A 19,931-nucleotide genomic window follows, 5' to 3' on the forward strand; every position below is an offset into this window, starting at 1 on the left:
CATATTGATTAATATTTATCTTATTTTCAACTTCTATTATAAACAGTGCTTCAACGAACATTTTCATAGCTCAATTTTTGCACATATTTGACTTCTTTAGGACAGATTTCTGGGTGTGGAATTGCTGGATCAAAACATATAAACAAAACAAAAAAACAACAAACAGACAAACAAAAAACATAAACATCTCCAAAGCATTTTCTACCTCTTTCTAAACTCCCCAGTGGGGCCTGAGCACCCGCCTCCCACCTGAGGTGCCATCACAGGTCCATGGTAAGGTGGATACGCGCAAGTGTTGGGCGTTGTTCTTTACTATTTGCTCTTGTTAAAGTCAACATTTTTTGTATATAGTTATTCACATATGTTACGAATACGTTTTTTCAAGTTGGTATTTAGTCCTTTACCTTGGTTTTGGTGGCTTTTGAGATGTGGCAGCCTTAATTTTTCTGTAACTAGCTGTAGACAACTATTCGTGGTCCTTGGCCTCATGCTGGGGGAGAAGGCTCCAGGCTTGCCCCACCGTCTGCCGGGGGACAGTTCCAAACCTCGCCTCAGCTGGTGCCCGAGCAGAGGTCCACCGAGCTGAAGAAGCAAGAGACTGGAGGAGTTCGGGGCTTTGCTGAAGCAGCTGGAACCTCTGGGACAGAGCTGGAGAGGGAGCTGCAGGCCCAGCGGTGCTGTTGGAGCAGATGTTTGATGTGGGAAATTCACGGATGAGCTGAGCAACAGATGGAGTAGGCAGAAGGGTCAGGGTGGAAATGATGACTGGTCCATAAACCTCAACCGATCTGCAGACCAGACTGCAGCGCAGCATCAGACGTCTCCCACGCACACTCAGAGTCCCAGAAAGGCAGGAGAGAGAGAACCCAGTAGGAAAAAAGTGCATTGAAGAAATAATGGTCATAAATTTTCCAAATTTGGAGAAAAACAGCAACTTACAGGTCCAAGAAACTCAGCAAACTCCAGGTAAGATCAATAAAAAAAAAAATTACACCTAAATACGTCATGCTTAAACTGTTGAAAATCAGCAATAAAGAGAACATCTTTAAAAATAGCCAGAGAAAAGCAGAATGTTACATATACAGGCAGATGACTTATAATAAAACGTCACTGACCTCCCATGTGAATCGGAGGCCAGGAGGCAGGGGGACGACGTCTTTGCTGTGTTGAAAGAAAACACCTAAAAGGAAAAAGTGAACCTGGAGTCCTATATCCAGTAAAAATATTCTTCAAAAATGAGGGTGAGGCTGGGCGCGGTGGCTCACGCTTGTAATCCTAGCACTCTGGGAGGCCGAGGCGGGCGGATTGCTTGAGCTCAGGAGTTCGAGACCAGCCTGAGCAAGAGCGAGACCCCGTCTCTACTGAAAAAAAAAAATAGAAAGAAATTAATCGGACAACTAAAAAACTATATAGAAAAAAATTAGCCGGACATGGTGGCGCATGCCTGTAGTCCCAGCTACTCGGGAGGCTGAGGCAGAAGGATTGTTTGAGCCCAGGAGTCTGAGGTTGCTGTGAGCTAGGCTGACGCCACGGCACTCTAGCCCGGGCAAAAAGAGTGAGACTGTCTCAAAAAAAAATGAGGGTGAAATAAAATGTGTTCTGTTAAAACAAAAGCTGGTAAGACTCAGTAGTGGGTCTGCATTAAAAGGGTTGCTCAGGCCCCGGAAGGAAGATACAACCCCGGGAATGAAGGAGAAGCACGAGACGTGGCCAACACGGAAGTTCTCCCCGCAAGTTTTCTGAAGGACACGAGGCCATGTAAAGCAGGAATGATGTTTCAAGGTAGAGCGTGCACAAATGCGGCCCCGCAGGGAGCCTCTGCCTAACGGGTCAGTGGGCTCGCATGCTGCAACTTCCCGTGGACGGGAGATGGGCTTGCCATGGGCCGATGGGCAATCGCGGGGTCCAAAGCGTGCAGGGAGCGTGACGGCGCTTTCGGAGTCTGTCTAGCAGGTTTTCCCGTCCTCACTGGGAGACCCCCCCCCCAAATAGTTTGTAAAAGAAATAAAATAAAAAAAAACATGGAAAGAAATACAGCTTTATGGAAAAACAAGCGAATAGAGGAAGTGAAATGAAATACTGAAAAATAATTTGTGCAACTGAAATGCCGGAAAGGGAATTAAAACAGGTAGAAACCAATAGCTGGTGACCGGTGTAGCCTGGCCCTGCTGGCAGTCGCACAGGGGTGCAGACCGAACTCCGCAGGGAAGGGCAGAGGTTTTGTCTGACTGGGTGAAGAGCAAGAACCAGCCCCGTCCCACACACGCTGCTTTAGACGTGCAGACGCAGGTGTGAAAGCAGGAAGCTGGACAGACGTGTGCCGTGCAGACGGTGAGCGTGGGCATCAGAGGAAAATGGCAGAATTATAGAACTCTTAGAAAGCAATAAAGAATATCATCTTGGTGATTTGGGTACAAGGAGGAATTTCTTAAACAAGACATATAAACGCACAAAGATGACTGATAAAGTTAAGTGCATTAAAATTTAAGAATTTCTGTTCAACAGAAGATATCACAGGCTGCGTGCGGAGCGGTCGCAGGCTGGGGCGGGTCTTGCGGCATGCTGGCAGAGACCCCTGTCCAAAAACGACCGCAAACGAGAAAAAACAAAACTGGGCAAAGAACATAAACAGGCCATTCACAGAAGACGAAATACAAGGGACCGATAAGCAAGGGGAAGAGTCCTCAGCCTTTTGAACACAAGCCCGAGATACCATTTTGTAGTCATCGGATTACATAAAACGTAAGTGCTGGAGATGCCCGTCATGGGCGGCAGCCGCAGCCCCTCCGTGCGGCTGCTGCCGGTGGGGATTGTGGACCCCTGGGGAGCAGTGGTCACTGCCGGTCGCTCTGAGGCTTTGCATTGCCTGACACGCAGCCGCGCTCAGGAGATGCCCGTGCAGCTCTCGCACACGTAACCTGGGAAACCGAGTCCTCGGTGCATCCTCAGCAAAAAGTCAGAGACAACCGACTGTTCCTCAGTGAGGAATGTATAAAGTGGAAATAGTTTTACATCCTCTGAAATAAATGAGCAAGGGCTGCCTGTTACATATAAAGATAAATCTCAAATATACCACGTGACGCTAAATGGGAATTGCAGAAGGATGTTCAACGAGGCGATGTTGGACAATTTATGGACAGTTGATGTGGATAATCTAAAAACAGGGAAGACCAGCAGGTGTGGACACGTGCACAGTGCGAGTGTCGGGTGTGTCAGGATGGTAAACGATGTGTCCAGGACGGTGATCTTTCTCCTGGGAACGGGGCGCTGTGTGGGGTTTTCCCTGGGACAGGCGGGGCCGTGAGGGTGGTGTCGCGAGCCCCCACGTGGGCACCTAGACTTCACTACCCCTCCAGCCCCCCCATGGCTCATTCCCATGGGGGTCTCCACTCTGCCGCCCCCACCTTCTGCCCCCGTCCGGGGCCTGGCCACACCCACTGGGGCACCCCCTCCTCGAGCGTGTCTTTCACCGGGATGCAGCACCAGTCTCGGCCCCACTGGGCGCCTGCGTCTGCCTGAGCCCTGCGGACCCTCCGGGGTATCTCGGCCGTGCTTACCCCAGTGACCGAGGACATTTGAAAGGAAGGCGACTGTTAGACCGACAGCCGTACGGTGTGTGAGATAAAATGATGAGCCCGATACCACTCCTGTGGGGATCCCTGTGCAGGCTTTTCTGGAGAAAGGGGTGTCCCGGCAAACACCGTTTGACGAGAAATAAGCTTAACGATGTGTGTTAAGATCTAGGATTGCCGCGCTGACGGTAGGAGCGAGGGAGAGGAAGGTGATAAACGTGATCAGCACAAAGACAGGGACGGAGAGAGAAAACCCATGGGGAGAGGATGGCGCGAGTGTGTCCGCGGGTCCTGGTGCTGCGCAGGCGGGAGGAGCCCTCGGGCGGTGCCGCTCCTGTGCAGCGGGTGGCGCTGGCTCTCCTGCGTCTCCTGGAGCTCCCTGGGTGGTTTTCTCCCCGCTTTGAGATGGTTTGGACGGTGCGATCCATTTAACGTCCGTGAGGACGCAGAGCTGACAGCCCACGAGAAGGCCTGCCCAGCAGCCAGAGGACACGGAAACAGGCAGGCAGGCCGCAGTGCCGTGGTCCATGGGGCCCTGGGTGGGCTCACCCGTGTTCTTTGCCTCCCCCATCGGTCACTGTGAACCCTGCCGCACGGAGGCTGCTCTTCCTGAATCATTTGCACTGTTTGAAACCTACCGTGTGGCCGTGAGCTCACTGGGGCCCGGAAGGAGCGGCAGGTGGCTGGGTGGCCTGGGCCTCCTGTCACTGCAGCAGGGCAGTGACCGCACCGCTCGTGGCAGGGAGCAGAGTCCTCTGTGGTCCCGCATGCAGGGCCTGCGCGCTGAAGTCGGAGCGCGCTTTCTTTGGACCTAAGTGGCGTTCATGTTGCAGGATGCAGAAGGCTCCACGTGCTTGCACTTGGCTGCCAAGAAAGGCCACTACGACGTGGTGCAGTATCTGCTTTCAAACGGACAGATGGATGTCAACTGCCAGGTAAGGCCGCGCCCTGTCTCAGCCACTCTGGCCAGGTGGCCGAGCCACCGTCCCTCCCCATCTCCCGGCCCAGCTTCCTGCCCCACGGCTCCCACTTACACCCGCAGGGTTCGCTTGCAAGGCCCTGGAAGCTCTTGTCCCCTCCCCGCTCGCCCTGTGTCTGCCTGGGCTGCCCCGGCCTCCACCAGCTCTGTGTCTAGACAGCACCGCCTGAGTGAGGCGCCTGCCCTCCCTCCAGGGCACCCAGCCGCCTTCCCTGCCTGGTCTGTCCTGGGCACTGGCCTTCGTGTGTGTGTGTGTGTGTGTGTGTGTGTGTGTGTGTGTGTGTGTCTGTGTGTGTGTGTCTGTCTGTGTGTGCGCACGTGTGCATGTCATCCTCCCGCCTGTCTCTCCCGCTGCCAGCACCACGGGGCAGGCTCTGGTCTGTTTCACCTGCGCCGTGATCTGTGGTGCCTGGTCAGTGGCTGGCACGAGGTGGGCACCTGGAGGTGTCTGTTGCACAAGTGAGTGGCTGCAGAGACCAGAGGAGGGTGGGCGTCGGGGCGTCAGGGGCACTGGGGTCCCTGCTGTGAACTGTCGGGTCGGGACGCGTCTCCTTCTCCACACCTGCTCCTCGCCCTCGGGGGGCTCCGTGGTGTCCTGAGCCAGGCTTCGCCCGCGAGGTGTTTGTATACCGGCTCCCGTGCCGTCATGGCCACGGTGATGTCCCAGACAGGCCCGAAACAGCAGCTCCCTGCGCAGTGCTCCCAGACACACAGCCTCACATCCTCCCTGACAGGTCATGGGGGGGGCCCCTCCCTGCCCTCGCCGTCTGACGCACCCCCGACTGTTGTGTTCCGCTCCTCTCATATCCATTTAGTCGGGTGGTTGTGAGTCCCCCGGGGCTGGGCTCTGGGTGGTGGCGCTGTGTGGTCCCTGCTGTGTCCCCGGGACCTGCAGGGGAGAGTGAGCGTCATCGCGGGCTGGCGTGTCTGCAGAGCAGTGTGGACTGTGGGCCGTGCAGGCGGCCCTCTTGGAGGTGCTGGGCAGGAGGCTGAGTTTTTGCCTCCAGACTAGGAACTGGCAACATGACATTCAGTTCCTAAAAAGTCACCTTTTTTGTGGCTTGAATGAAATTCCCCAGGACCGGGGCTCGGGGGGTTTGGGCAAAGTTGGGGGAGGCCCTTCCAGAAGAGGCAGGGGTGTTGGTCTTTGTGCCTGGGTGTGTACCTGTCTCTGCCGTCCCTGACTGCTGCTTTGAGGCTGGCTCTGGTGTTTGGAGTCTGTCGTCCGGGACAGAAGGGGACTCAGAGGGGACGCCAAGCAGGCGTCCCATAGACACGGACCGCTGGCGCTCTGCGCCTGCCTGGCTCGCTGCGTTTCCGGTTCCCTTGCTTGCGTTTCTAGAGCAGATGTGCTAAGGGGTGTGGAGATGCTCCCCCAGAGGTACCTGACTTGGAGTGGGCAGGGCTGACCGGCAGTTCCACGCCCCCCCCAGGGCAGTGGGGGCTGTGTTGCCTGGTCAGACCTGGTCCCGGTCCTGCCTTCATCCTGTGCTCGATGAACTACCTGGGGCAGCGCACCAAGGCCTGACCCCACATCCTGGGGCCGCCCCGCAGGCCCGAGGGAGCCGTGTGCACTGGGCACGGGGCCTGGGGCCTCAGCACGGGGCCCCCTCGTCACTGAGATTGCTCATTTCTGCCGCTGTGCCAGGTTCTTGTTTCCTTCTTTTGGAATTAGGACGATGGCGGCTGGACGCCCATGATTTGGGCCACCGAGTACAAGCACGTGGACCTTGTGAAGCTGCTGCTGTCCAAGGGCTCGGACATCAACATCCGGGACAATGTGAGTCTCTCGTCATGCATCTTGGGCCCCGGGGAGCAGCGTCCGGCTGGAGGCATCCTCCTCCGGAAGGTTCCTTTTTCTCCGAAGCAGAGCCCAAGCACATGGTGGCACCTCTGACCTCTTCCTGTCAGTGGCTCACAGCCCAGTGCGGTTTCCTGTGGTTATTTTGTGCTGGGTTTAACGGAGGGCGCAACGTCCGGGCCGACGCGGCCCCTGTGCACGATCTGCGCTTTCAGACGGCCGCTGCCTCGCGCTCCCTCCTGCCGATGCACACGTGCTGCCGACCCAGGGAATGTGGCCGTGGTCACCGCCGGCTCCACCTGTACTCGCTACTTTAGGGGAGGGAGAAGGATTGATCCTGCCGTGGTTTTCCGCACTGTTAGTTAGGGTGCGGTGTTGGTGGTGAGCGCTGCAGGTTTGGGGTCCAGGTGGGACCTGCCAGTCCTTCTGGGCGGCTCCCGTCAGCCCAGGTGAGCAGCAGCGGGAGGCTCCGATTACCCCGAAAGGGAGGATTCCCTGGAGGGTCTTCAGGGACCCATAGCACCAGCAGGATCGCAGGAGGGTCGAGCGTGGATGTGGGTGTGACCTTGAGAAGCTGGGCTCTGGTGGGGCCCCGTGCTGGCAGGAGCCCTCGGGTCAGCCCGAAGAGTGCGCCCACCTTTACCCAGAGTCTCCGGAAGCCTCGAATGGAAGGTCCAGCCACAAGTAGACTCGTTAAATTGATAAGAAGGAGGCAGGTTTGACACAGAAGAGATGACGTCTGAAAGAGCCCTGTGAGACGCCACGCGTGTGGGGGCCCAGGGGGCCCTGTCCCCTGCAGGCCACAGGGGACAGCCGGTCCTCGGCCGTGCAGCTCTGAGCCCGGGGCCTCCGCGTCTGGCGGCGGTTGGTCCCCGTCCCGTCAGAGTCTGTCCTGCGGTGTGCGGACAGTGGCGCTGCGTGGGAGGAGCCGTGAGCGGTGGACGGCAGCGGGAAGGGTGCTGGGATGCGGGAAGCAGAGTGGGACGCAGTCTCGCGTCACCACAGCAGAGGTCACCTGGCTGTGGCTTCCTCACTCACGCTGCCGCCCCGCGCAGGGATGGGGTGGTGGTGCCGGCGGCCGCGGTCCCCACCTCACACACTGTTGTGGCCGGGGGCAGCGCAGAGCGGGACCAGGGCCGGTGGGTCAGCTCTGGTGCCGGTGGCCGTTCCCACGACATGGAAGAAGTGACCAGATTCCACGTTTGTGATTTATGTGTTGAAACCCTTCATTATTTTAACCACTTTGTTAACGCGTGGTGGGTAGACTGCACGTGTTCAGAGCATACAGCTGGGTGAGTTTCAACACCAGAAACCGTCACCACCATCAAGACAGCGACTGCCTCCCTCCTTCACTTCCAGAAATTTCCTTCTGCCACTCTTCGCCCGCGCCAGCCGTCCGTGTGTGGCCTTCTCCCACTGCAGGTTAGGTTGCTTGTTCTAGCTTCGTGGGAAAGGAGCCTGCACCACGGGCTGTTTCCAAACAGCTGATTCTGTGGCTCCTCCACGCCTCCGTGTCAGCCGCCCCTTCTCGTGGCCCCGGAGCGTTTGCTCGTGTGGACGAGTCACAGCTAATCCCGCACCTGCCGGTGGACGTTCGGGGTGTTTCTGGTTCGGGGCTGTTACGAGTTGAGCCGCTGTGAACATTCCTGCCTTCATTTCTCTCAATTCGACACCTAGGAGCAGAGTACCCGGGCCGCACGGTGAGCGTGTGTGTTTGACTTGTTTTTAGACACTGTTCCGTTCCTCCACAGTCTCCCTGACGCGTAGTGTGGCCGGTCTTTTTGGTTTTAGCCCCCTTAGTAGGTGTATCGTGATAGCATCGTGGTTTTAGTTTTCATTTCTGTAACAATGAGTGGCGGTAAGCATCTTTTTATAAACTCATACGTCTTTGGTGAAGGATCTGGTAAAATCTTTTGCTTGTTTTTTATTGGGTGGTTTATTTTCTTATTCTTGAGTTTTGAGACTTTATTTTGTATTCTGAATACAAGTCCTTTGTCAGAGAGATGCTTTACGAATCTGTCTTTGGAAGTGCAGAAGTTATTTAATTTTGATAAAGTCCAGTTTATCGGTTTTGTTTAATAGATCCTGCTTGTGATGTTCTTTCTAAGAAATCATCGCCTGACATTTTCTTATAACGGTTTTGTGGTTTTAGGTTTTCGTTTCGGTCTGTGCTCTGTGACGAGTTAGTTCTGGTGTCTGGTGTGGCGTCTGAGTGGACCTCCAGCTCCAGCGCCGCTTGTCGAGAAAGCCGTCCTTGCTCCGTAGGGGTCGTTGTGCACCTCTGTCCGCATCCGTGTGAGTCCCTTCCAGGCTCTCTCCTCTGCCGCGCTGACTGTCGGTCTGGACGCCGGCATCGGCGTCGTCGTGCTGTCCTGATGGATGTGGCTTCGCAGCAGGTCTTGAAATCACAGAGCAGAAGAGCCTTCCACGGCCCCTTCCCCTTCTCCTCTCCCAGACTTCATGCTGATGCTCTGACACGTTTGGCTTACACATACGACTTAAATACCACAGTAACCGTGTTTTTATTTTGTTTGAACAGTCGATGATCTTTTAAAAAGGCTGCGTTAATAAAAGAGCCTCACTTGCTCCTGCCATTCCCACGCGGCTTCCCTTCCCCGACACGCGTTCCTGCTGCTCAGTTCACATCCTCTGACATTTCTGGTGGTCTTGGTCTGCTCGCGACGAATTCCTTCAGCTTTTTAATGCCTAGAAAGTCCTTAATTCGCTTTCATTTTTGCGAACATATTTTTACTGGATGTAGAATTCTAAGTGGCCTTTTGTTTCTTTAAGTGCTTTAAGCATTGGGTTCTTACTTGCAGTAACGAGGAATCTCTTCTCATCCTTGTCTCTGTTTCTCTGCATGTAGCTCGCCTTTTTCCTCATGGCCGTTTGTTTTCTAGAGACAGGGTATCGCCCTGTCACCCCGGCTGGAGTGCACTGGGGCAACCGCAGCTCACTCAGCCTCCAACTCCTGGGCTCACGCGATCCTCCTGCCTCAGCCTCCCCACTGGCTGGGGCTACAGGTGCCACTACCACGCCCAGCTAATCTTTTTTATCTTTTGTAGAGACAGGGTCTCACCTTGTTGCCCAGGCTGGTCTTGGACTCCTGGGCTCAAGTGATCCTCCTGCCTCAGCCTCCCATGGTGTTGGGATTACAGGTGTGAGTCACTGTACCTGGTTATGGATATTTTTAAGATTTTTTTCTTTGTCACTAGATTTTAGGAATTTTATTATCAATGTGTGTTGGTGTTATTTTATTTTATTTGTGCTTAGGGTTCATTGAGCTTCTTGGATCTGTGAATTTAGGGTTTTTGTCAAATTTGGAGATTTTCCGATTATTATTTCTTCCAGTGTGTTTTTTGCCTACCACCCCTTTGCAGGTATTCTAGTTACGGGTGTTCCAGACAGCTTAAAGCTGTTCCACGGCTCACTGATGCTCTTTTCAATTTTTTAAAATTATTTTCTCACCCTGTAATTCAGTTTAGCTGGTTTTTATTGGTGTGGCTTTTAATACACTGATTTTTTCTTCTGCAGTGCAGATTGTGATGTTAATCCCATCCAGTATGTTTTCATTTCAGGCATTGTGGTTTTCAGCTCTAAAAGTTCCGTTGGAGTCTTTTGAACATTTTCTAACATGTCTTAAGTGCTGCGCATACAGAATACAATCACACCAGCTGCTCTGACGACCGGGTTGGCTAATTCCAGCTTCCCTGTCAGCCCTGGGTTTCCACCCATTGCTTTTTCTCCTCCTCACGGGTCGTGTCTCGGGTCCTGTCTCCTGCTGCTGCGTTGATTGCTGTTAGCCTCTGACTGGATGCCAGAAGGCGTGAATTTTACCTTGTAGGGTGCTGGGGATTTTTATCCTCTTGTAAATATTCTTCAGCTTTGTTCTGGGAAGCAGCTGAGTTACTTGAAATTGGTCTGATGTTGGATTTTGCTTTTCAGATTTGTTAGGTGGGTCTGGAGCCACGGAGGCAGGTCCCTCCTGTGTCCTCCAGCCTCGGCCTGTGGCCGGGAGTGTTTCCTACCTGGCTGGGGGAGTGGGCCCTGGCTTCGGGGCACTTCCTCACAGGACGTGGCCACCACTGCTGGCTGTCCCGGGCAGGAATCCACTGGTCTCCAGAGCCTCTTTGGGAGCTCTGGCCTCTGTTCTGAGCACCAGGGCCCAGCCTGGTCCCTGCCTGTGCCGTGGGGGAGTCTGTCCAGGCCCTCCTGCCCACCTCGCAGGGACTGTGGTCTGCGTCAGGCACCTCTGCAGAAAGCAGACGTCCTCTCCGTTGTAACAGCGGGAGCGGTGGGGCCAGTCCCGTTGGCTCAGCAGCAGACTTCAGAAAGGCTAGGCAGTTGAACACCCCCAGGGCAGGGCAACTGGAAGTTCTCAAAAATGTAATTCTGGTCACGAGGTCATAAATCATTCTGATAAAAGAAAAAGAAAAAATCCCCCAAGGAAATAGTGTTTTGTTCAGGGAACTTCCGCATGTATGCGGGATGGAAACCAGAAACAAAGACCAGAGAGAGAAAAGCTACTCAGAATAACATCAGAGGAGAATGCCCCAGATAAGCCGAGGTTTTCCAGAAAGATCTGAGGTTGACAAAAGGAGTTTGCTTTTAATTTTCTCTTCTAGAAGCGGAGGAAGCAATAAAGCCTGTGCTTGGGGCTGGGAGCTGTCTGCTGTTGAGGGCAGCAGAGACAGGGCCACTCTGCTTTTGTTTTGTTTTTAGCTTTTTTAAGGTTCATTGAGCTGAAAAGCACTGATTTTACCTTACAGTGTGGAAATTGGGCGGGAGACTGTGTGAGAGCACCGGAGTGTTCTTCCCTGGGGACGACACCCTGAGGACCGCAGAGGGTCCTTGCGATGGTCCCTGGGTGGGGCTGAGGCTTCCCCCGGGGAGAACAGGTCTAGGGCAGATGCAGGGGAACCAGGGTCTGCGGGGAGAGGCCGCAAGTGCCGCGCTGGGTCTGCCCGGGTGCTGAGCCGCCTGTAGCCCCTGGAACAGAGCGACGGTCAGGCCCAGCTCTGCTTATGGCGTCTGTGACAATCACTGACGATTCCAGAAGGAGGGAGGCCTCAGGGAGCCTGCACACTCCGACGCTGCCGTGGAGGAGAGGCCGCCCCAGGGTGGCGACACGTTCATGTCCTCCAAACCCACAGTCCCTGGAGAAATGACTCGGAAATGGAAAAGCACCACAGTGCTCAGTGGCGTTAGATCCCGTTAGAAACGGACGGGGGGTGTTCAGCGAAGGGAAGTCCTGAGTCGAGGGGCCGTTTGATCACCAGCAAGTGACGACCGAGCGTCCGTGGCGTGGACGGCACCTGCCGGAGTGAGCGCGCCGCGGGTGAAGCCGCGGGTACGGGTGGAGGTCGGGGCAGATGGGACAGGCAGGAGCGAGCGTGGGTGCGCTTGTCATTTCACTCACGGCCACTTTATCCCCAGTGCGATGGAGTTAAATATTGCCTCGCTGCTTTGGTTTCTGTTTCCCGGCTGTGTGGCAGGGCTGAACATTTTCTCGTGTTTAGGTTTACTCTTTTTCTTATGCAAGTTTTATTTTCGTATCCTTTGCACATTTATTTTTCAGAATTACAGTAATAAATAAACTCACAGGGCAATTATAAGTCATATATATTTTACGTGTCACCCAAATATTTTTCCAACTTTTCTTTGTTTTATTTAAAATTTTTTATTTTATAGAGGATTTAAAAGAAAAATGTTAATCTAATGTGCCCATCTTTTTCAAACGTTAACACAAGCATCACCTATCCTGTGACTGTAACTCTGGGAATGAATGTAATTTTTGACGTGGAAAAAAGTGCCCCTAAGTGTTAGCTTGTTGTGTTTCGGGTGGTATAACTCTGGGTGGTTTTTTTTCTATTTTTAAAATATTCTGTACTGTGATTACATCACTTCTATAACGGAGAAATAAAACAGAAAGGAAGTGCCCTGTAGAACTCAGATGGGCACCTGGTGCTCCTCTCCGACGACCCCTGAAGCCCCTTCTGTTTGGCTAAACGCCTGACGCTTCCCCTCGGGTGAACGAGTGGGGCAGCCGCCTTCGCCAGCCCCGGCGGCCCGCTCCCGGCCGGAAACCGCCGTCACTGGGCTCTCAACTTGTCTCTGTCCAGGAGGAGAACATCTGCCTGCACTGGGCCGCGTTCTCCGGCTGCGTGGACATAGCCGAGATCCTGCTGGCTGCCAAGTGTGATCTCCACGCCGTGAACATCCACGGAGACTCGCCCCTGCACATCGCTGCCCGGGAGAATCGCTACGACTGTGTCGTGTGAGTGCGGCACCGCCGCTGCGCCGGGCTGTTGCCACCTGCCCTCGTGTCGCTGCAGCTCCTGTGCTGCTGGGGTGGGAGAGTGTCCTGGTGTTCGCTCAGCAGAGAGTGTCCAGTCCACCTGAGATGGGCTGTGGTTTATTTCTGGTTTGGGGGGGATCATCACGAAAAATTCCCAAGTTCTTAGGTTACACCTCAAGCTGAGTCTCAGATCTCACACCCTGTTGGGAGGCTGCGAGAAGCGGGCCAGGGGTGGCACGGGGACAGTTCTGCTCCTGGGGGACTCACGCGCAGAGCCCTCGAGGCTCTGAGTGCCGCCCGGGAGGGCACCCCCCGCAGACAGGGCCAGAGACGCTGGCGGTGCCAGCTCAGGGCCCTTTTTAAACTTGAGACCGTTTTCCTATGAGTCATTCGTGCTCGGCTGCAGTCAGGGTCCTGGCCTGGAGTCTCTGTTCTGCTCCTGGGGAAGGCCACTGCTCCCAGGACAGGACCGAGCGCTGCCTCCTCTTGTAACCTCGGGACTCCCCACTTCACCGGGAAACGGGTGTCGAGCTATCTCCACGGCCCCCACAGCGGGCACGCGCCCTCCCACATGGGGACCTCGCCCGCGCTCCGTACACAGCAGCCACGCCTGGATCCCGTGGGCTGGAATCGAGCCCTGGGGCCACTGACCATGCACGATTCCCCACCACTGCTCCCCGTTTTTCCTGGGGGTGAATTTGAATGAACAGTCAAATACCATCCCTAGTTCTTGACACACTCTTCCTGCTGAACAACTGGTTACCTGCGGGAGAGCAGTGAAGAATGTTTTTGGGTGAGTTAAAGCCAATCTTTGTAGGATCATTGGTGAGCAAACCTGTTAAAGATATTTCAGAATGAGTAGAGTGTTCGCTTTATTTTTGGTGATTGGAGTCATTTTATAAATCTCATCTCTGTATCTCTCACGTTAAGACTTGAATGTTTTCTTGGCTTACGTTTTTCTTTTAGCCTCTTTCTTTCTCGGGATTCAGACGTCACCTTGAAAAACAAGGAAGGAGAGACTCCCCTGCAGTGCGCGAGCCTCAACTCCCAGGTGTGGGGAGCCCTGCAGATGAGCAAGGCGCTCCGAGACTCGGCCCCCGACAAGCCCGTCCCCGTGGAGAAGACGGTGAGCAGGTGAGAAGGTTCTGGAACCAAGGCGCTTCTGTAGCAAAGTGTTGATAATGTAACAGGGCGTTGAGAACTTGGAATGAAACTTCTGAAGCTGAAACATCCCAGGCCAGAGTCCACACTGTCGGGTCTAGGTGCTCTCTGGTGCCCTGCCACACACTCCGTGTCACCCCCACCGGGCAGAGCTTGTCACCGCGGAGGGTGACGTCTGCCCTTTCCCGTGGCAGAGACATTGCTCGCGGCTACGAGCGAATCCCCATCCCTTGTGTCAACGCGGTGGACGGGGAGCCGTGCCCCAGCAACTACAAGTACGTCTCCCAGAGCTGCGTGACCTCCCCCATGAACATCGACAGGAACATCACCCACCTGCAGGTTGGTGGGGGGCGGCTCGGGAGCCTGGGGTCCCTGGTTCTTCCCACACTCTCCAAGCGCGAGGGCTCCCGGGGGGCTTCCCGGAAGACCTGTTGTCTCTGCAGTCTCTGCTGGGAAAGAGCCGGAAGGCAGATAAAGATCCTGCCGGGACCGGGGTCCCAAGTCCCACGTTGTGCACGGCCCAGGGCCCTCGAGGGGCTCTTGCCGGCCCCAAAGCAGTGCCAAGCACCCCTGGCCTGGCGCTGCCTCCTCCTTGGGCACCGGTGAGGACCCTGTGGCACCTGCCAGGCGCCTTGGGTGCCGCAGTGCAGTCCAGCTCCCGCCTCCGAGCCCAGGGGGCCCCATGCAGCTCCTCCCCATGCGTGTTCCAGATGTGTTCTCTAGTGCTGTCCTCGCCCGTCCTCATAGGACAGATGCTGCCTGGGGGCCGTGGCTCAGGGTTTGTGGGTGCCGCCTCCCCACCTTTCCCAGGGCGCATCCTGCCCTCCAGGGCAGCAGGGTTCCTTAGCTCCTTCTGCCCTCCACCGTCCCCACGTCCCTCTACGGGGTCCTGTCCACAGCCCCTCCCGCACGTCCGCAGCATCTGTCTCCGTGGCCCGAGCCTCCGGCTGGCCCCCACAGCCTCTTCCTGAGAGGCCCCACGCCCCCTTGCTGTCCTGGAGAGAGCGTCAGGCCCCGCACGGGGTTGGGCCGGGAGGGAGGAGCAGAACACGCCACCCGGCTGACAGGGCCACGTGGCGTGTCTGTCCGCAGTACTGCGTGTGCATCGACGACTGCTCCTCTAGCAACTGCATGTGCGGCCAGCTCAGCATGCGCTGCTGGTACGATAAGGTGAGGACGCCTGTGTGCACTGACGAGCCTGCGCGGTGAGTGCGGTGAGTGCCGCGGGCCGGGACTTGGGGAGACCACAGAGCGGCCCTCCTAGCCTGAGACTGTCCCAGCGGCTCTGGGAAGGAGGTGGAGGTGAGCCAGGTGTGGCCCCAGGAGGAAGGGGACGGGCCCCAAGGCAGGGCCGTGGGCTGAGGGGTGCTACGGAGTCCTCTGGGGCTGCCTGGCCGGCGGCAGGGGGAGCCAGCTGGTCGGCCTGGCTCAGCCGCGGGTCAGTGTCCTTGTGGCCGGGGTCTGTGAGCTCCGCCCTGTGCTTATGGAGTGTGCGTGGCCTGAGAGATGCCCGGTGGAAAGACAGAGGCTGGGGCTGGGCGGGGTGGCGTGGGTGGATGCAGTGTGAGGAGACCACGGGCTTAGAAGTTTCCGGTGTGAGGATGGCTGAGGAGAGGAGGCCCCTGGTGGCCCAGGTGCAGCTCAGGGAGAGAGCGTCAGAGCAGACGAGTGTGAAGGCTCTTGGTTTCGAGAGGTCAGAGGTCACTGGTGGAAGCGGAAGCCGGAGGCTGAGAGTGGAGGCATCAGGCAGACTCTTCCCAAAGGTGGGCTCTAGAGGAAGAGGGGACGGCCGTGGGTGGTGGAGTGTTTGTCACCTGAATGAGGGACCCCAGGAGGGAGCAGGGGTGAGGCGGGTGTGTGGCCGGGGGGCTTATCCTGTGCTGTGTCCTCGGGAACAGGCCCTGCTGGGGCGGGCAGGACGGGTGTTGAAACACTGAAGAAAGCCCCGTTGTTCAGAGCAGCCCCTGAGTCGTCAGGCTGGAGCGGCCTGCGCGGTGCCGTCTGCTCCTGGTGTGGCCGTGCCCGCCTGGCGTTGGGGCGCAGGCAGGAGGGCAGGTGCCCGGGTCCCTCCAGAGCTGGGGCGCTGCAGGGCAGCTAGGACGAGGGTGCGGGGGAGTCAAGCAGGCACTGACCACCTGGAGGAAGGGGAGGGCCCCGTGGCCGGCGGCCTCAGCAGGGCTGAGAGGACAGGCGGAGGCGGCCCGTCAGGGGTGAGGGAAGCTCTGTAGCCACCGTCTGCAGGGCCAATGGTTGGAGCCTCCCATCAGACGGCAAGTGTGTAGTCTCACCCTGGTGTTCCCTCAGGTGTTAAAGATAAGAAACGTCGTTCTTAAGTCAGTTTGAGGCCGCACTGGGCACTTTGTGAAAACGTGTTGTCAGTTCCTTCAAAAAGAGTGTGAGTCACCCCTGGGCCCTGATGGCTCGTCTATCCGCAGGACGGCCGGCTGCTGCCGGAGTTCAACATGGCAGAGCCTCCCTTGATCTTCGAGTGCAACCACGCCTGCTCCTGCTGGAGGAACTGCCGGAACCGCGTCGTGCAGAACGGGCTCAGGTGAGAGTGCTTCCTGCAGAACCCCACGCTCTGCTCCGGCAGCGTCCGCCCGTACAGTGCGCGTTAGTGCGGGGGCCGTCCCCGGCATGCCAGAGCCTGATGCGTGTGCGTGTGCGTCGCGCTCGGGTGGAACCAAGGATTCACCTCTGAGCCGTCCATGCTCTGAAGCGTGCCTGTGCCGTAAGTTGCAAGTGTTGCTCCCACAGACTCAGACTGGGCTCAAGAGGAGGACCGGACGGTCAGTTTGTTTGACCTAAATACAGAGACAGGCGTGGCATGGAGTTACCTTTGTCGCCGAGTTCACACTCACGTTCTTCAGCGGATCAGGGTCATCGTAATTCTGTTTTAATTCCCAAATTATTTTCTAAGCGTTCTGTATTCTTTATGTTTCTCCAACAGCCAGAGTTGATAGTGTTCCGACACTTTTCAGACCACGTGACTCCTTGTCCCTCAGTCGTGCGAGCTCTTGGTCAAGCAAGGCTCCCCCAGCGCCCAGCACTGGCCAGGCCTCACTTCTCTTCCAGGCGCCTCGCTCCTGCGCCAGGCTCTGGTCTCGAACTGTCCCTCTGTGAACGTGCTTGAGATCAGAAAACCTAAAGTCCACGCATTACAGGGGAAAATTACGCACACCGTAAATTTAGCCGAACGCTGATTTTCATAGCATTGTGACTGTTTTTTTTGGCCTCCATGGTCCTGGTCCATGCTGGACTGGAGAACAGAGTGCCAGCGACCAGCCCACACTGGCTTCCTGTGCGGCGCCAAGTTCTGGGGGCGGAGGACGGATGCTCTGTCTCCCTCAGTGCCCACGGGACATGGTAGACTGACACGTACACAAACAGGGTGCACTTGGCTCTGAGGGGTCCTCAGAGTATCTGCAGAGGCCTCGCGGAGCGCGGTGCACACCCTGCTGCTCGGCCGCCCAGCCCAGTGCCCAGGAGGCTGTGTGGGTCTGTGTTGCGGACGCCGCTGCCCAAGCCAACAGGCATCGCAGCAGCCTGGCTCCCAGCGGGAGGGCTTCTCTAGGGCTGGTCCCTTGGTCCCCATGGCAGCCTGGTGGACTAGGCCCAGATGAAGAAACTGAGGCACAGTGAGGGCCCGTGACCTGCCAAGGTCACGGGTCGATGTGTCCAGGCTGATTTCCAGGCTTTCAGCTTCCTGAGAGTGTGAGGCGCCGCGTCTGAGAGGCGCCTGCAACGTTCCAGCGTGTCAGATACAAACCAGTTTTCTTTCTGATGCTCTCCTATCCATGGCTGGGTTTTGCTGACCTCGGTGGCAAGTGGCTGAGGCTGTGGCCTGGGCCAGCTCCACTCTCAATGTTTTCCAGGGCAAGGCTGCAGCTCTATCGGACGCGGGACATGGGCTGGGGCGTGCGGTCCCTGCAGGACATCCCACTGGGCACCTTTGTCTGCGAGTGAGTGAGTCCCTAGGTCACCCCGGGTCTGCCAGCGGCATGTGCCGTTTCTGGGACAAAGGCCCACCTGTGCCTGTTGCTCCGGGAAGCCCCTCTGGGAACAGGCGTGTCCCTCCTGGCCTGCACCCATGCGGGTGGGGGCTGTGGGGCCTGTGCCTGCCCGGTGGCAGCCACTCCAGCTGCCTGCCGGTCGGGTGCCCCCAAACCAAGCCCCCGCTGACTTCAGCCTTTTGCCACCGCTCTGGTTTCCTCCTTCGGTCGCTCTCTCACCAGCTCATGCGTGCCTTTGAGATGTCACCTGACATCGTCAGTCCCTTCCGGGGGAGAGTCGTCTGAGTCCTCCGTCTGCCACGCCGGAGACGCAGACGTTTCTCTCTGTTGCCATTGTTGTCTTCTGGGACTAAAGTCACACCCTGGCTCAGTCGCAGGCACAAGTCTCCAGAACGGCTGGTGGCCTGTGTGGGGCGTCGTTCTCTCGTTTTAGGCACTGAGGCGCCGACACGCTTGTCCTTGGCGGTGTTCAGTGCTGCCAGTTCTCACCTGGTGCTCGCCTCCCTCTGCAGGTACGTGGGGGAGCTCATCTCCGACTCGGAAGCCGACGTTCGGGAGGAAGATTCTTACCTTTTTGATCTCGACAACAAGGTAAGCGTTTGGAGGGGCTGGCAGTGAGCGCTAAACCTTGGACACGTCTGTTCCAGTGGGGCCTGGGAGACTGCCCTGGCAAGGCCAGTCCTAGCGACGTCATTCAGGCGCGAGGGCTCGGGCTCCCCCGCTCGGCACAGCCTGGACGGCACCGTCAACTGCGACCCTTGGCTGGGGGCTGAGCGCAAGCCGCCGCCTGTCCGCCCGGCGCCAGGGTGTGGCCTCAGGCGTGGCGCTCCAGTTCTCCAGAGCCCGCTGGCCATCCCAGGGTGGGCCCCGGCTACCCCCAAGGCCTCCGAGAAACTATGGGGGACGCGCGTCTGACAGTGACCGGGCGAAGCAGCAGGGAGCCTCCTCTCGGGCGGGGTCGAGCGTATGCACAGCGGCGCGTCCCTTGTGTCCCCAGCCCACACCCTCGCCCCACCCCCAGGGGCTGGACTCGTGTTGGGGAGAGAGCAGGACCCTAGTTTCCAGGGGTTTCCAGGCAGGACCGAGGCAGCTGACCCATCCCAGCCTCCACGCTGCCCTTCCCTTAGGCTGGCTCCCATCGCGGCTCCCGAAGTCAGCACCGCCTGTCTAGAAACCTGCAGTCACTGCCCGTGGGTGGGAAGGAGAGGTTTCCTCGTCTCTGACGGCAGCCCCCAGACCACGGGGTAGACGATGTCCCTGGAGAACAGGCGAAGCCGGGCAGGCCCCGTCACGGCGGCGTCCCCGTGGGCTGCCCAGCCGACCTGGCCTTGGCCCCTGCAGTCACCTTCAGGGAGTAACTGAGATGATTTGTGTTGCAGTGAAGAGAGGCGAGTTCCGGAAGGTCACGGTGCTCAGGCTCCTGTCCACACACAGCGAGGCTGGGCCCTGGAGGGACGGCGTTCCGTGCACACTGCACGGAGGCCCTCCTGTTCTGGTCCTCCCGTGGGCGACTTGCCTCGTGTCCATCGGTGGCACGTGTGCCGGCAGAGGCTCCTCTGTCACTGGTGTGTGCTGCAGGCGCCTTCTTCCCTGTGTGGCTTTTTTCCCTTGATGATGTCTTTTAATGAGCAGAAGTTCTTATTTTTCTTGTAGTCCAGTTTATCTTGTCCTCAGGACTTTCTGGGTTTTGTAGGGTCCTAGTGAAGTTTTTTGGAAACCCGAGTGTTTCCCGGAAGCTGTGCTGTTTGCCTTCACGCCTGGGTCTGTGGTGGTTCTGCCGTGGGGCGAGGCCAGGGCCACGCTTTTCCTCCCCTCACGCTGATACCTGCCCGACTCGGCGCCGTTGTGGGAAAGCGTGGTCCTTTTCCCACTACTCAGAAGTGCGGCCATTGTCGTAGCTCGGGGTCCACGCCGGGGCTCTCCCCGCCCGTCTGCTGACCGTCTGTGGACTGGGCCGCGTCTTCCTGATTGTCGCAGTTTTCATCTTCTTACCTTCGAGTTCCGCAGGAGTGTCTCAGTCGTCTTGATTTCTGTGTGAATTTTGAAATCAGCTGGACAATTCTACAAAACTCCTGTAGGGATTCGGCTGGGATTGCGCTGACCCCGC

At 57.1% G+C, this 19,931-nt stretch overlaps 1 protein-coding gene across 2 annotated transcripts in view; it reads left to right on the forward strand.

The window, feature by feature from the left end:
* EHMT1 (euchromatic histone-lysine N-methyltransferase 1) overlaps positions 1–19,931 on the forward strand; it is a 226,780-nt gene that overhangs the window by 195,382 nt on the left and 11,467 nt on the right. For both annotated transcript variants that reach the window (XM_012654816.1, XM_012654817.1), the window contains 9 exons: positions 4,406–4,507; positions 6,227–6,331; positions 12,475–12,629; positions 13,617–13,784; positions 14,006–14,150; positions 14,904–14,981; positions 16,247–16,362; positions 17,687–17,773; positions 18,337–18,415. In XM_012654816.1, the coding sequence (XP_012510270.1) occupies positions 4,406–4,507; positions 6,227–6,331; positions 12,475–12,629; positions 13,617–13,784; positions 14,006–14,150; positions 14,904–14,981; positions 16,247–16,362; positions 17,687–17,773; positions 18,337–18,415 (1,035 nt within the window). The remainder of the gene's footprint in view (positions 1–4,405; positions 4,508–6,226; positions 6,332–12,474; positions 12,630–13,616; positions 13,785–14,005; positions 14,151–14,903; positions 14,982–16,246; positions 16,363–17,686; positions 17,774–18,336; positions 18,416–19,931) is intronic.

This window comes from Propithecus coquereli, unplaced genomic scaffold (assembly GCF_000956105.1).
Source record: "Propithecus coquereli isolate 6110/MARCELLA unplaced genomic scaffold, Pcoq_1.0 Scaffold449, whole genome shotgun sequence".
Taxonomy (NCBI): domain Eukaryota; kingdom Metazoa; phylum Chordata; class Mammalia; order Primates; family Indriidae; genus Propithecus; species Propithecus coquereli.